General features: G+C 35.4%; 3 protein-coding genes across 3 annotated transcripts; 1 reads left to right on the forward strand and 2 right to left on the reverse strand.

The window, feature by feature from the left end:
- Positions 1 to 835: 835 nt before the first annotated feature.
- LOC109165103 (protein SHI RELATED SEQUENCE 1-like) lies at positions 836 to 2065 on the reverse strand. The gene is made up of 2 exons (XM_019313723.1): positions 1655 to 2065; positions 836 to 1292 (listed from the first exon to the last, which is right to left on the reverse strand). Exons 1-2 carry the CDS (start codon positions 1920 to 1922, stop codon positions 946 to 948), a joined length of 615 nt encoding a protein of 204 aa, XP_019169268.1. The 5' UTR covers positions 1923 to 2065; the 3' UTR covers positions 836 to 945.
- Positions 2066 to 8000: 5935 nt separating this feature from the next.
- LOC109164865 lies at positions 8001 to 10699 on the forward strand. The gene is made up of 3 exons (XM_019313411.1): positions 8001 to 8010; positions 9757 to 10554; positions 10665 to 10699. Exons 1-3 carry the CDS (start codon positions 8001 to 8003, stop codon positions 10697 to 10699), a joined length of 843 nt encoding a protein of 280 aa, XP_019168956.1.
- A 4230-nt stretch (positions 10700 to 14929) lies between these two features.
- On the reverse strand, positions 14930 to 15502 carry LOC109164867 (nucleolin-like). The gene has a single exon (XM_019313412.1). The coding sequence runs from the start codon at positions 15500 to 15502 to the stop codon at positions 14930 to 14932; it is 573 nt and encodes a 190-aa protein (XP_019168957.1).
- Between the last annotated feature and the right edge of the window lie 94 nt (positions 15503 to 15596).

Here is a 15596-nt window from a genome sequence, read left to right on the forward strand (position 1 = left end):
ATTGAAGTAAAAATAGCTTCAGTCAAGCCTCGTTAACCGAACCAGACAAACAAAATGGGACGGAGGGAGTATTAATTAATATTTACTCAAACATTATTATTTATAAATTATTATTTTTTATTGACTACACATCAATTTGTCAAACCCACCATAATCAAGTTGATATATAAATATTTCACATTAATTATAATCAAATATTAAATGTATTAATACAATAATATATAACAAGCTAAGTCAGGATCGAATTTTTGTAGGCCGGATCGATATTGTAGCATTACTTGGTTCTGAAAACCTATAATGTAACCGATGTAATTTCAATATTTGACAAATTAATTAATAGACAATACTCGAGGTTAGATTAGTAGAAAAAAGAATTATGAATTTCATGCCTCCATGTTAGTACCTTCTTTTTTTTTCTTTTTCTTTTTTTTTTCAGAAAAAAAGAAAAATATGCATAATATGAATTACAATAGTTTTGTTGTAAATATAACCCTTATGTGGCCATAATCCCACTTATATATTATTTGTATACTGTTATCTCGATTTTGGACAGGATACACTATTAGTGATTAATGAAAAGAATTTTCTTGGTGTTCTCTCGCTCTTTTCTCTCATTCTCTGTAATGGTTTTGAGCACTATTTCAAGCATACAATGAACACAAGAGTGATACAAGAGACATTGAAATTACAACACGTTGTGTTCTACCTCCTCGGTTAACGAATTTAATTATTTCACTTGGATCAATTTTGAATTATTATAATTTCTTTTCAAAGGAAAAGATACATATTTAACTATTTATAGAATAGCAGAACACCATAGATGCAACTAAGCAGCTACGCTCTCGTGGCATTTGCCTTGTTTTTGTGTAATATATTGTTTTGTTAAATGCAGCCCAAAAAAAAAAAAAAAAAAAAAAAAAAAAAAAAAAAAAACATCATTTATGCTTAGGATTTTGGGTACGAGAAGAAATGCGTACCGGGGGGCATAAAAGTACTAAAAGGACTAGGGTAAGGATGCGGAGACGCAGCAGTAGTTGCACCACCGTCGGCGACGGCGGCAGCTGTAATTAGATTATGATGTTGCACGCCGGCAGAGGAGCTCTCGCCGGTGACATCGTAACGGCTCTCGGGGCCTTGATCGTATAGAATCCCCTTGAAAACACGGCCGGCTATGGTGACTGTGGACTGATACGCGAACTGGTCGACCTCATTGCCCACGGAGCTCAGACGAACGCATCGGAATTCCGCCGGAAGACTCACCTCCGCCGGGAAATTCCTTTCTACTTCCGAACCTACATACAACCGCCACAGATTAAAACACAAACCCCATTTCCTCACAAGCCTTAGTATATATAATAACTAACCTAGCTAGGAATTTCTAGCTTAACTCAGGTGTTCATCCAACCCGCTTTAGATTGGAACCAAATCAACAGAAATTGAAACTACCAGCTTGAACAGTCGCGGGAGAAAATTAGCATGGTTAACTCTACTCTTGCATAATGATGGCAAGCAAAAACCCAAAACCCAGAAATTTACTGATTTGATTGTTTTTGGCATGAAATCTAGGGTTTTTAATTACAGTATGAAGGAAATGGTCTGATCTGAAGCTGTGAATAAGAATAGAGAGTGAAGTGAAGGTAGGGGTGTATAGTACCTGAAAATGGGGGAGTTTGTATAGGTAATTGTCTGGTGCGTTTGGAGAAAGAAGTTTGGTGAATAGCCAAGTGTCTGGGGCGACGTCTAGAGACGGGAACCCAAGTGCTCTTGACGTGAGTAGGGCACTGAAACCCTCGGCTCTTACAGCAACTTCTGCATCGCAGGAAAGAACAGTCTTTCTTGGCTTGGTTTCCGCAGTCTTGGCATCTGCTACCTGACCCACCAACCGCGCCTCCTTCTTCTTCTTCTTCATTATCTCTCATCATCTTCCTTGCTCCTCCTATATCATATATCTATCGATTCATGACCATCACAATCTAGCTTAGCTACCTCTCTTTGCGCCACTGCTCAGTTCTAGACTACTCGTTTCACCTGCAGGTCTCATCATCATCATGCCCACTGTACTGCTGAGTGGAGTGGGGTGGGTGGGTTTTGGATTCTCATCATAATTATCAATTAATTATAAATGGGAGAAAAAATTTGCACCTACACCTCAATTACAAAGCGTTTGGTTGAAACGAGGGAATTATGAGTGAAAGAAATTGTAATATCATGGAAGATGGTTAGTTATGAAGGAATATAATGATTGAGAATTGAAACAGAAGAAGTGAATAGAAATTAAAATGTCCTTTTTATAATAATCATAAGCATTGAATTGCAATCTCACAAAGTCTGAAATTGTAATTCTTAGGGGGACCATATGCATTGCAATACCATGGTTGGAGAGAATTGTAATCTCATGAAATTGCAATTCCCTGGATTTGGTAGGAATAGAATTACAATTACATTCTACCAAACACCCCATTAGTTTTTCAAGTAATAGAATGTAGAAAATGGCAAAAGATGGGATGTTGATCGCCATAGTGCGGTGGGCTCATAGTGCACATCATACACTACTTGGTCCTCCCACCTAATGGATCGCTGGTTCATCCTGATATACCTTCATTATTCTGTAGGATCAAAATGTGAGGTGTTGGAACGAGAAAATTTTAAACTTTTATGGGTAATGGTAAAAAAAGGAATTGGATTGCTATATTTGGGAAGGTCAATTTAATTGATTTCTTGAAGATCGATACTTCTCATGGCTCAATGCTCTTTAGTTGCCCGTTTTGTTCTTGGCTATGGGAGTATGGGACACCTTTCCACCCATTTGCATTTTGATTTTCTAATTTAAAATTAGGGTTAATCAAAAGTAATTGCGTGCCTAGCTAAACCGGTTTTACAAAAGAAAGCTAATATTGATATATAAATGCCTATATATGTTTTAATTAATACAAATAGAATGATCTATAATTAAATAATCAAGCTTTATGGAAAGAATGATTGAAATAACGTAACTAGCAGGAAAATTTTGCAGGTAATATGAAATGCATTAATGTAACACTTCCATTAACTTATAATAATGGGTGTGTTTGATTGGAGACTTTTACACCCTACTATGAGTTTTTTTTTTTTTTTTTTGGAATGAAGGGGGCTGGGTGAACCCAGCGAGCCTAAGCGAAGGTGTCAGCAGTGAAGAGCACCCTACTATGAGTTTTGATACCTATTACTAAGTTTGTTTGCTTACTTTTATTATATATCCTATTATTGGAATCAAACCGTTTAGTAATTACAAAACTCATTATATTACTCTTCACTACCAAACAAAGTGACTCATTCTACTTAAACTTATTATCATTACCAAATATTTGATTCACATTACCATTACGATTTCAATGTTTGAATCAAACACACCCTTAGTATAATTAATCAACTACACATAAATATATAGAAAAAAAACATATAATGTGTCAATCAACGCTATATTGACTATTTGACTTGCATCAAGTGAACAAAAACTTCATACTTTGATTTACGAAAAAAATCTTATAATCACTATCGAAAATGTGCTCTAATTTAAGTACAACTTGTGTTATAACCCTATCAAAAATCTGACTCGCTTTACTTCACGGATGCGGATTCGTTTTTAAGTCTTATGAAAGAATTTGCCCCTTTTTAAGTCTTATGAAAGAATTTGCCAATAGTATACACTATGGCACTATATTACTGTGTGTAGTACGTGCAAGTTTTAGCAATATATTTAATACATTATAAAAACTGAAGATAATTGGTCGTGTTTGCAATAATATTGTATGTCAGGTTGTCATACGTTAGAGCACTATACGTAGTACAGCAACTAGTACTAGGTTAATGACAATTTTTGACTGTTTGGATAACATGTTTGAACTGTCGACTGTGTATATAGGTCTGTGGCTGAGATAATATAAAATAATACATAAATTACTGTAACCATAGTACTTGACGTTAAACCTCTACCGTCACTCCATATATGTTGCAGTATATAGATAAGCTAGCGGCTACTTAATTAGCCACTTATTCTTAGCTAGGCCTCAGGCACCAAAATGTAGCCTCCAGCTGCTTTGTTATAACTAGTTAGAGTTTTTTGCACTTTTAGTCCCACGACTATAGTGTTATTGACAGAATTGATCCACGACTTTTGAACCTTGCAATTTTAGTCTACGATTATTGATTTTTTTGTAAAAATGGTCCTTCCGGCCATTTTTCCGTCAAAATTTCACCGGAAAAAAAAATTCTCTATTTTTAGCCGGGTTAAAATTGACATTTTACTTATCTCAAAAAAATTAAAAGAAAAAAATTGATATTTGACTACATACAATATTACTGGGCTACATACTACTGCCCTAGGCGGCGGAGTACATGTACCACTCCAATGCTGCCGGATAGCCCAACTAGCCCGGAGAACGCCACGGCCGCTCCGCCGCTTACTGACAGCCTTGCTTGCTCCAGGAACTCCGCCGCCTGGGGCAGTAGTATGTAGCCCAGTAATATTGTATGTAGTCAAATATCATTTTTTTTTCTTTTAATTTTTTGAGATAAGTAAAATGTCAATTTTAACCCGGCTAAAAATGAAATATTTTTTTTTCCGGTGAAATTTTGACGGAAAAGTGGTCGAAAGGACTATTTTTGCAAAAAAAATCAATAGTCGTGGACTAAAATTGCAAGGTTCAAAAGTCGTGGATCAATTCTATCGGTGCCACTATAGTCATGAAACTAAAAGTGCAAAAAACTCTAATTAGTTATTATAAGAAACAACAATATTTCTTAAAGAAATACCCCGTAATAATTTTTTTAAAGATAAAATAATAGTTTTGAATCCATTGCTTTGTTTCCTATTCTTAAAAAAAAAAAAAAAAAAAAAAAAAAAAAAAAAAAAAAAAAAACATATTTTACATCAAATTCACTGCATAGGTCGCATTTGTCGATTTGTGTTTTAGTTGAAGATGTAAACGGAAAACAAGACTGTTGAGATTTAGGAAGATTAATGTTGTGTGTGTGTGTGTGTTTTTTTTTGGATAAATAATATTGTGTTCTTAATAATAATTAAAAATGAAAAAAACTCATTTTCAATACTGTAGGTTTTCTCTAGATAGTACTCGAGTTCTTGTATAAAATATTTGGGTCCACTTTTTATAAGTATAGCTCTTTTTTGTTTTTTTTTTTTTTTTCTTTCGATGTTAAAAAAATTCCTAATTAATTTGATTGATTGAGGTGATTTAATTATTTATAATTTAAAGTTTCATAGTATATTCTTAATTTATATCAATGTCTATAATCATTATTTGAAAGTACAACAACTAACGCTTCAAATTAAGAACATCAATAAATTTAAGTAAACTGTTAATAAAATATTTTTGTAAAAATATTCCGAACGTTCTTTTTCGACTCCTCTCTAGTATTAAAGTTTTATGAAACAAAACAGTCGTTCAACAATTAGTTTGGTCATTGTATCATATCATATCTGCGATGTTAATGATATGAAATAATATATTGTTATAATTGTATGTGATATATTACTACAAAAAATATACATCTTTTAAATGTAATAATAGTATAATACACACAACATTAGTGGCATCCACCAATGTATCTAACCACTGTGACAAGAAAAAGGAATTTTATCAATAATATATATATATATTTTTTCAAATTGGTGGAAGTGTGGAGATAGATTCATTGTGAGCAAAGTTAACAACATGGCTATTTGAAAGACTGCTTGGACGACTCGCAATGTATCTCCTCTAGTGATCGTAAAAATAAAATTGAAAAAAAAATAGTTTAGCGTAAATTGAGAAATCTAAGCCATGTTTGGTAACATAGTTTATCGACCAATTTTAATCTATTTGACCATTATTAATTTATTTACTTGGTTAAACAACTAATATAAGTGTTAATTTAATTAAATTTTTGTAACAACTTATTACTTCAAAATGCTAAAATTCAAAAAGCTGCTCAAAGCAGCTTTTCTGATAAACTGTTTATGAAAATCATTTTACATGTAATCAACTAATTAACCAAACATTTTTATACAATTAACTAAGACTATAAATTAGTCAAACCAAATAACCCAATTAACTAATATCAAGAAAGCCTCAAGCCTATAAAGTAGAGGCAATCGATCACCTCAACTCACCTACCAGCAGACTTGACCATGAGGAGACCAATAGGCAATAGCACACTATATGCTCTCTCGTTAACCCAAATTCTGCACTCTCTCCTAAATCTCCGTTGCGGCCAAGTGTCAACACCATAGACCACGAGCCCCCTACCCACCCCAATCAAAACTCCTATCAGCCTGACACCTGGCGCATTCGATGTGTTACTTCACTCCCGTGCTTGAAAAATTCCTCATTTGTCTGCATACAAACGTTTTTTTTTTAAACTCATCTCATTTTATATGTTTTACTTATTATTTATTAATCAATTCAATTATTTTTTCTTTATTTATTTCTATTAGCATTTTCTTATACTTTTTAAATTTGATTTTTGTATTTCATAGGACGTTTAATTTAATTTCTAAATATATATTTACATTTTACATATTAATTCTAAACTTAATATTATGAAAAATTAAATTGCAAATAACTTCAGTCAAACCTCGTTAATCGAACCGACACACAAAATAAGATTGAGAGAGTAATATTTTGTCGTTACATAATTAATCATTCTTTTATTTGACAAGACTTGATGTGTTGTCTTCTCTTGGTTCTCTATTATATGTGTTTTAGTGTGTAAATTTTATATCTTTTTGTAATAAAATGTTTTTATAGTTGAATCGGTCTTGATTCTCCATTATAAAACATGTATGCCCTCGTTACTTTGTGTCACTTTTTCTTACATGGAAATTGATTCTTGCCCACCACATCAACAAATGGAAAAACAAATAAATTCTTGCAAATTAATTAACATTAGTTTGTACATCATTCACAAACACGACAAAAAAGAGGACCAAAAGAATTTTTAAAAGAAAGGGTTTGATTTTTCATATATAATTGATTGCTACTAATAGTAAGTGCATAATGCTAAGTAAGAGATCAAGATTCTAATTCTTGAGTTCTTAAGTGTAAAACTTATATAAAAAAAATGTTTATGTGATAGGTAGGTAAAATTCCTGTAAGAATACAAAGATGCATCTAACAACTAATATTATATATTGACATTTTTACTCATACTCTTTAATCATATGTTTTGCCCTGGCTCATTAAATTTATTTTTAGCAATATTACAAGGTTGTGAACTTTTGTTATGGCGTGAACTGAGGCAAATTACAATTCTTCTACGAATGATGATGAATCCTCTTTCCCGTTCAGATTTAAGGTAAAATTCATATCAAGATGGGGAGGGCGTGAAGGAATCATGTTGGGTTCGAATATTTTGACATTGATTAGCTTGACCACATGTCCAAATGGGGAAGAACCTTTCTCATAGGAAAGCCCAGCTGATGGTTTTAGTTTTGGGTAGGAGAATGGTATACTAAAGGAGCCCAATCCATGGCCTTCGTTATGCAATGTAATGTATTATACACACATGGGCCTATGAACCTTCAAATTTCAGGCTGCTCTCTGAAAGAAGAGGCGCAATTTGGACACTGTTATCAATATCAATCTTGGACGGACTCTTGGTCAGTTTAGCTTGAATGATGGTCTGTGGGCAAATTATACCAGGATCAGGGTTTGCGTGTACCGTTTATCCGTTACTATTATTATAACATTAGGATAAGTTATGATAATATTCAGTATTTGATATGTGGTGCAACACTAATAACCTAATAGCTAGACTACCATTATGATTAGGGGTCTAGTTAGGGTTTAGGAGACCTAAAGACAATCAACCACAATGATGGCCAGTGGTTATATAAGGTCACTAGTCCTCTCACTGCTCACATTACATACCTCATACACCATCTAAAGAGAGCTGAGTAAAGTGAGAGACAAAATACTCGTTATCTCTGCAGCAGTCCGGATCGCTCAACCGTAACAGAAACTATGGCTGGAGGTTAGTCGATCCTATGATCACATATTCTATGATGCATGTGATATTTTAGTCTAACAGTTGGTATCAGTCGCCATAAATAATCTCTGCCTAGTTTTTTTTTGTTTAATTGCATATAATATTTCCATATGTTGTATACATATTTGAATAATTAAATTACATATGGTGAATATTCTTTGGTTCGCAATTAAATTGTCTGGGCTGCTGGAAATTTGGTTTATTCCGCATTAAGAAATTAAAAAAAAAAATTGAAATTGGATAATTAATTTTTGGCCTTTTCACTGCTTCGCCGGAAATTGCTTCTTATTTTTCGAATTCCGGTGCTGACTTGCGATTATTCAGATGAAGAAGATGGATGATGAATGTTTGGCTTAAGTTAATTGGGCCAGGTCTGGCCATTTGGGCCAGACCTGGGCTCATTTTAAAAAAAAAAAAAAATTAATAATAATAATATTATTATTATTTTTTACTGGGCCTGTTTTGGTTTTGGATTAAATCTGAATTGATATTTGGACTACATCAATTCATTCATATTAACATCATCATCATATCTGGACTTCTTCTAATTAAATTATCCAATTGTTTTTTTTATTAAGTCTATTATTAAATTATTATTCAACTTTGAATAATTATTCAGTTTTAATTTTTCAGTTGAATTTTAATTTAATAATGTTTTTCAGTTTAAATTGTATTAAGTGTTGCAATTTAATTGTGGAGTATTTTGTGAGTAATGTGCATAATCTGAGCATGCTATTTATCTCTTTATTGCAATAATTATTTGACTGTTATAATTATGTCTGTAGAAAAGCATGTTCATTAAGAAAAATTTAGAGCCTTTGAGGTCTGAATTATATGTTATGCATGGTTTAGTGCCTTTTAGGTGAATTAGCGACTTTCAGGTTAGATTATGCATATTATTACTCAATATTCAGTTATTACTCCATTCGTGTTTTATAAAGTTCCTAAAGCACATAAAGTACATAAACAATTCGTAGTTTTACCCTATTTAAAGCCTTATCCATAGGTGAAACTACTCTTTAGATCTCTCAAACGATTTTACTTCAAAAATGAGAACACATGAATTAGGGAAGTTTCTTGGGGAGGAATACTAGTTCTATGGCCTTGGCTTAAAAGCCTTGTTGCTACTAGTCCCCTTGCGACGCTACTCTGTCTAAGGAGTTGGTATTTAACCGAGCTTCGTCTCGACCAACTTTCCTGGGAGTATACCTAAGGATTGTCTATCATATTTTGGTTTAATCTGTTTGTTTATTAGGTTTTCTTGCTAATGTGATTATGTTCTTTGGTTAATTAAAGAGTAGCCACAGCATCTTTAATTTTTCCAAAATTACATATTAAGTTTTACTCACATAAAGTTAATGCAAGAATATTGTAATTCACTCTGCGTGATATGGCAAAATTTAACCCACAGGCAATTTTGTTATATTTGTAGGGTTAATTAGGATGAAATACCATGCTATGATCATAATTTGCCCACAGGGATTATGTATCGGCATATAGTTTTGGTAGTTTTGTCATTAAGGGTGGAAAAATTGAAATCGCACCCATTCCGTTTCCACCATTCGGTTTTGGTAAATTCATTATGCGTAAAAATTTAGCCCACAGGCAATTTTTATGGCATCCGAATTTATCTTTTGCATAATTTTACATTGGTAATATTATGTACTTCAGTATCTCTCTCTAATTTTGTGCCTCGAAAATATTCTAACCAAGCTTTCATTTCTTTTACAGTCACTCTTCCAATCACTCAATCAATAACAATTGATATTCCTATCCTTAATTATGACAATCACAAAGAGTGGAAAGACGCTGTTTTATTGAATTTAGGAATATTGGGGTTTGATTATGCTCTTCGCAATGAGAAGCCTGCTGAGCTTACTGCGCAAAGCACTGAGGAACAAAAAATGTTATACGAGCGATGGGCAACAGCTAATCGTTTGGGCGTATTCCTCATTAAGTCCAAAATTGCCAGAGAAATTCGTGGTCCCGTCGATGAAGTTGAGGAAATTAAGTCATTACTCAAGGCCATCGATGATCAATTTGTTGACGCGAATAAATCTTTGGCAAGTACCCTGATAATGAAGATTATCAATATGCGTCTTTCCACTGTCAAGGGAACGCGAAAACACATCATGGAACTCAGGGACATTGCGGCACAATTGAAGAAGTTGAAAATTATTCTTCCAGATGCCTTTGTGGTGCACTTTGCACTAAATACCCTATCTCAGGAATATAGCGCGTTTAAAATTGCCTATAATACACATAAGGATGAATGGTCTATCAATCAATTGATTACCATGTGTACTCAAGAGGAAACGCGACTTGTAACTGAGCTTGGGGAAAGTGCTTTTATGGCCACAACAAGGCCTAAAAGAAAATCTGGAAAGCCTAAGGGACTTACCATAGCTGCTAAGGAGAAACTAACCCCGAAAGCAGACATTAAGAAGATACAAAAGTGTTTCTTTTGCAAAAAGAAGGGACACATGAAGAAAGATTGTATCAAGTTTCAAAAATGGATGTCCCAAAAAGGTAACATTTCATCTTCTTTCGTTTGTTTCGAATCTAACATGTCAGAAGTTAATACTAATTCCTGGTGGGTTGACTCTGGTTCAACAATCCACATTGCAAACTCTTTGCAGGATATGACAAAACTGAGACAGCCAACGGGAACTGAGTGTAGCATCTTCTCTGGAAACAAGATTGCATCACCAGTCGAAGCTGTCGAAGTTTGCAATTTAGTTTTGGACAATGGTTTTGTAATGACGTTAGAAAAGACATTTTATGTTCCTAGTTTTCTAGGAACTTAATTTCAGTATCTAGACTTGTACCCTTCGGTTATTCTTTTGAACTTAATACCAATAATATCAAGTTATTTCGTTATTCTACTTGTGTTGGTACTGGTACATTGTCTAATGGTCTTTTCCGTCTTAAATTAAAGAATGATTCAGTTTACAATTCTTTACATGTTCAAAACGACACCAAACGGTGTAGTATTAACGACAATTCCTCAATGTTGTGGCATCGGAGATTAGGTCATATCTCCCTTGAGCGTATTAAAAGGTTGGTAAATGATGGAGTACTTTCTACTCTAGACTATACTGACTTTGAGACTTGCGTTGACTGCATTAAGGGTAAGCAGACAAACAAGTCAAAGGAAAGGTGCCAATGGAGTTCAACGTTGTTGGAAATTATTCATACTGACATATGTTGTCCTGATATGACAATACCTGGTCAGAAATATTTCATCACCTTTATTGATGACTTCTCAAGATTTTCCTATGTGTATTTACTTCATCATAAACATGAAGCATTGGATGCCTTTAAATCATTTAAAGCTGAAGTTGAAAACCAATGTAACATGAAAATACACATAGTTAGGTCTGATAGGGGTGGTGAATACTATGGTAGATACAATGAGAATGGGCAAGCATCTGGTCTAGTTGCTAAGTTTCTTCAAGAGCATGGGATTGTTGCCCAATACACCATGTCTGGTTCTCCGGACCAAAATGGTGTAGCTGAAAGAAGAAATCGGACCCTTCTGGATATGGTGCGGAGTATGCTTAGCAACTCTAAGCTTCCTAAGTCGTTGTGGGATGAAGCGCTTAAGACGGCAACGTATATATTAAACCGTGTTCTAACCAAGGTTGTCCCTAAGACACCGTTTGAGTTATTCAAAGATTGGAAACCGAGTTTGCAACATATGCGTGTTTAGGGATGTCCGTCTGAGGTGAGGATATATAACCCACACGAGAAGAAACTTGACCCAAGGACGATTTGTGCTTTCTTTATTGGATATGCACAATCTTCTAAGGGTTATAGGTTCTATTGTCCATCTCATACTACTAGGATAGTGGAATCAAGGAATGCTGAATTTCTTGAAGGTGACTTGATTAGTGGGAGTGATCGGTTTAAGGACTTAGTTCCTTCCTTTGATCATATTGACTCTCACCCTTCTACGTCATCTGGTGGTACTTATCCGTAGTGCTCCTTTAGTTCTGCCTGTAGATATAGCGCCTACCGTTGAGGTTCCACAAACTGTTGAGGATCAACCTTTGGAAGAACCAGTTCAGGACTTACAGCAACCGTCTGAACTAGATTTCGAACCAATGGTTGAACCAACTCAGGATATACAGCAAGATTCTGAGCCGATGCAGACTGAACCGATTCAAGAACTGCCACCAGTTCCTGAAGAGGTAGTTGCCCCGCAACCTGTACAAGGTGATGAGGGTCCAACCTTAAGACGGTCTACTCGGATAAGGCGATCAACAGTTCCTAGTTATTATGTTTCGTATCTACAAGAATCTGACATAGGGGCAGAAAATGATCCTGAAACATTCTCTCGAGCCACAAATTGTGCACAGTCTGACTTATGGTTAGAAGCCATGAAGGATGAAATAAATTCCATGAAGGACAATGGAGTTTGGGATCTTGTTGAGTTGCCTAATGGGGCCAAGGCCGTTGGTTGTAAATGGGTCTTTAAGGCTAAAAGAAACTCATTAGGCAACATTGAGAGATACAAGGCCCAGCTTGTTGCCAAGGGATTTACTCAAAAAGAAGGAATCGATTACAAGGAGACCTTTTCTCCTATATCAAAGAAAGATTCACTTCGGATCATTCTGGCATTAGTTGCACATTTTAATCTTGAGTTGCAACAAATGGATGTGAAAACCGCTTTCCTAAATGGTGATCTAGAAGAGGAGGTTTTTATGAAACAACCTGAAGGTTTCTCTTCTAGGGGTGGTGAGCATTTAGTATGTAAGCTTAAGAAATCCATATGCGGTTTAAAACAAGCCTCCCGTCAATGGTACATCAAGTTCGATGGGGTAATTTCTTCATTTGGTTTTGTTGAAAATCCCTCAGATAACTGTATATACCAGAAGGTGAGTGGGAGTGAAATTTGCTTCCTTGTTTTATATGTGGATGACATCTTACTTGCCACCAATGATAAGGGGATGCTTCGTGATGTGAAACAATTTCTTTCTATGAACTTTGATATGAAGGATATGGGTGATGCCTCTTATGTTATTGGCATTAAAATTCAGAGAGATAGGTCCCGGGGTATACTGAGCTTATCTCAAGAAACCTATATGAACAAAGTTTTAGAGAGATTTCATGTGCAAAATTGTTCATCTAATGTTGCTCCCATAGCTAAGGGTTAGACTTTTGGAGAACTGTAAAGAGGGTTCTAAGGTATCTAAGATGAACCAAAGGTTACAAGCTTGGGTTTAGGCAGACGGACAATTTAGATGTTGTCGGTCATTCAGACGTGGACTTTGCTGGCTGTGTTGATTCTCGGAAATCAACATCAGGGTGCGTCTTTATTATGGCCAGTGGGGCTATCTCATGGAGAAGTGTGAAACAGTCCTTAATAGCTACTTCTACCATGGAAGCCGAGTTCGTTTCCAGTTTCGAGGCAACTTCATAGGGTGTTTGGCTAAAGAATTTTATCTCTGGGCTTAGAATTATGGATTCTATATCTAAGCCATTGAAAGTCTACTGTGACAACTCAGCTGCAGTCTTCCTAGCTAATACCACAAAAGTGGGAGTCGAATTAAGTACATCGACATCAAGTTCTTAGCAATTAGGAATCGTGTCAAAAATAAAGTTGTATTCTTTGAACACATTCATACTGAGTTGGTGTCAGCAGATCCCTTGACTAAATGCATGCCTTCAGTTAAATTCAAGGATCTGGTTCAGAAAATGGGACTTTTTCCCACTATGGAATTTGTATATACATTCAGTTTAAAATTCTTTGGCATTCAGACATTTTCTCAATTAAGTGTGTACACCTTCATTTGCTTCATATTGATGAGAAAATGTACTTCAGGGACTTGGAATAAACATAAGGTTTATTTCGTTGGGTTTTGTTTCCTAATTAAGTGCTCAATGGCAGTTTGCATTTGATCATAATGGATACTACTCGTGCTAATGAGAACATATCATTATGGTTGGTGTTTTTCTGTTATTGAGTGGTAGTGCTTGCACCAAGTGGGAGAATGTAACGTTTATCCGTTACTATTATTATAACATTAGGATAAGTTATGATAATATTAAGTATTTGATATGTGGTGCAACACTAATAACCTAATAGCTAGACTACCATTATGATTAGGAGTCTAGTTAGGGTTTAGGAGACCTAAAGACAATCAACCACAATGATGGCCAGTGGTTATATAAGGTCACTAGTCCTCTGCTCACATTACATACCTCATACACCATCTAGAGAGAGCTGAGTAAAGTGAGAGACAAAATACTCGTTATCTCTGCAGCAGTCCGGATCGCTCAATCGTAACAGAAACTATGGCTGGAGGTTAGTCGATCCTATGATCACATATTCTATGATGCATGTGATATTTTAGTCTAACATTGCGTATATTCTGTATTTCCAGTTAACAATTTATTTTATTTACAAACACATTTTTTGGATCAAAATTCATCAAACTATAAACACATACTTTTTGTAGGCTGCCTTTGAGCTCTTTTTTGGCCGACACTTGAAGCAAGACCACATACTCTAAACGATAGCTAAATTCCTACCTTTTAAAAAGAGTTAGCTTTGCTTACCAGTATACAGTTGAGTGTTATCTGGCGATTTACTTACTTGTATGTGGCTGGAATACGTAAGTTATGACGCGTATTTCAATTTTGGGAATCCAAACTCAATTTATGCAGTATGAAACTTAGTTGAAATTAGAGTTTCAAATTGGAATTGTCAATTGTGTTACACACAAAGTGGCAATACGAAAGCATTCACATAAACACAGGTGGAATTGGTAAGTAGAGACTTTAAACATGTTTAATTCCAAATAAACAGCTTTACAAGAAGGTAAATGAACCCTAAGTCAGCCCAAGTTTGATGAACCAGTCATGATCATGTTCATGTTCATGTTGTTGGCAAATGAAATCACCTTAGCTTGGAGGGGACAGATCCTGGCTTGTGGATGTAATAGGGCAAGCCTTTAGCCTTGTTCATCATCGGACTCCCCCTTTTACCCATTTTCCTTATCCGCTGCTGCCTTCCAAGCTTATCGCTCACCCATCTGGGAACCAATTCATCGTCCAAATCGTACCCGTCTTCGTCTTCATCTTCGTCTTCATCTTCATCTTCATCTTCATCATCATTGTTGGCATAATCATGTTCGTAGTCATAGTTGTATCGGTAATCATGATTAAGCCCAACTGAGGGGACATCAAGCGGGCTCGAGATCTGGGGAGGCGAGACCGATTCCATGGAGACATCGGAAGATGGAGAGCCAAGAAGAAATGGATCTTCACGTTTCATCGAAATTTCATCATGGCCGTCGTCGTTATCTAGATCGTCCTCGTTGAAGGAGTACCGGTCGTCGTCCTCGTCATCGGATTGGTTCACGAATTCCCAGGAAGACAGGTCCTCCACGACGTCGTACTCCTCCATGTCTGACCCAGATCCGGCCTCAATAGGCTGCACCTTTCCGGATTTCCCCAAGATTCTCAACATTTTCTATTTTCAGATTTATGAGGTTCCTTCCTTGCTGGGTTTTTTTTGCTTGTGAGTAAACAGAGGAGGAGAGTTTTGCTTTTGAAAGGCTGTG

This window comes from Ipomoea nil, unplaced genomic scaffold, assembly GCF_001879475.1.
Source record: "Ipomoea nil cultivar Tokyo-kokei standard unplaced genomic scaffold, Asagao_1.1 scaffold3069, whole genome shotgun sequence".
NCBI classification, from domain to species: Eukaryota; Viridiplantae; Streptophyta; class Magnoliopsida; order Solanales; family Convolvulaceae; genus Ipomoea; species Ipomoea nil.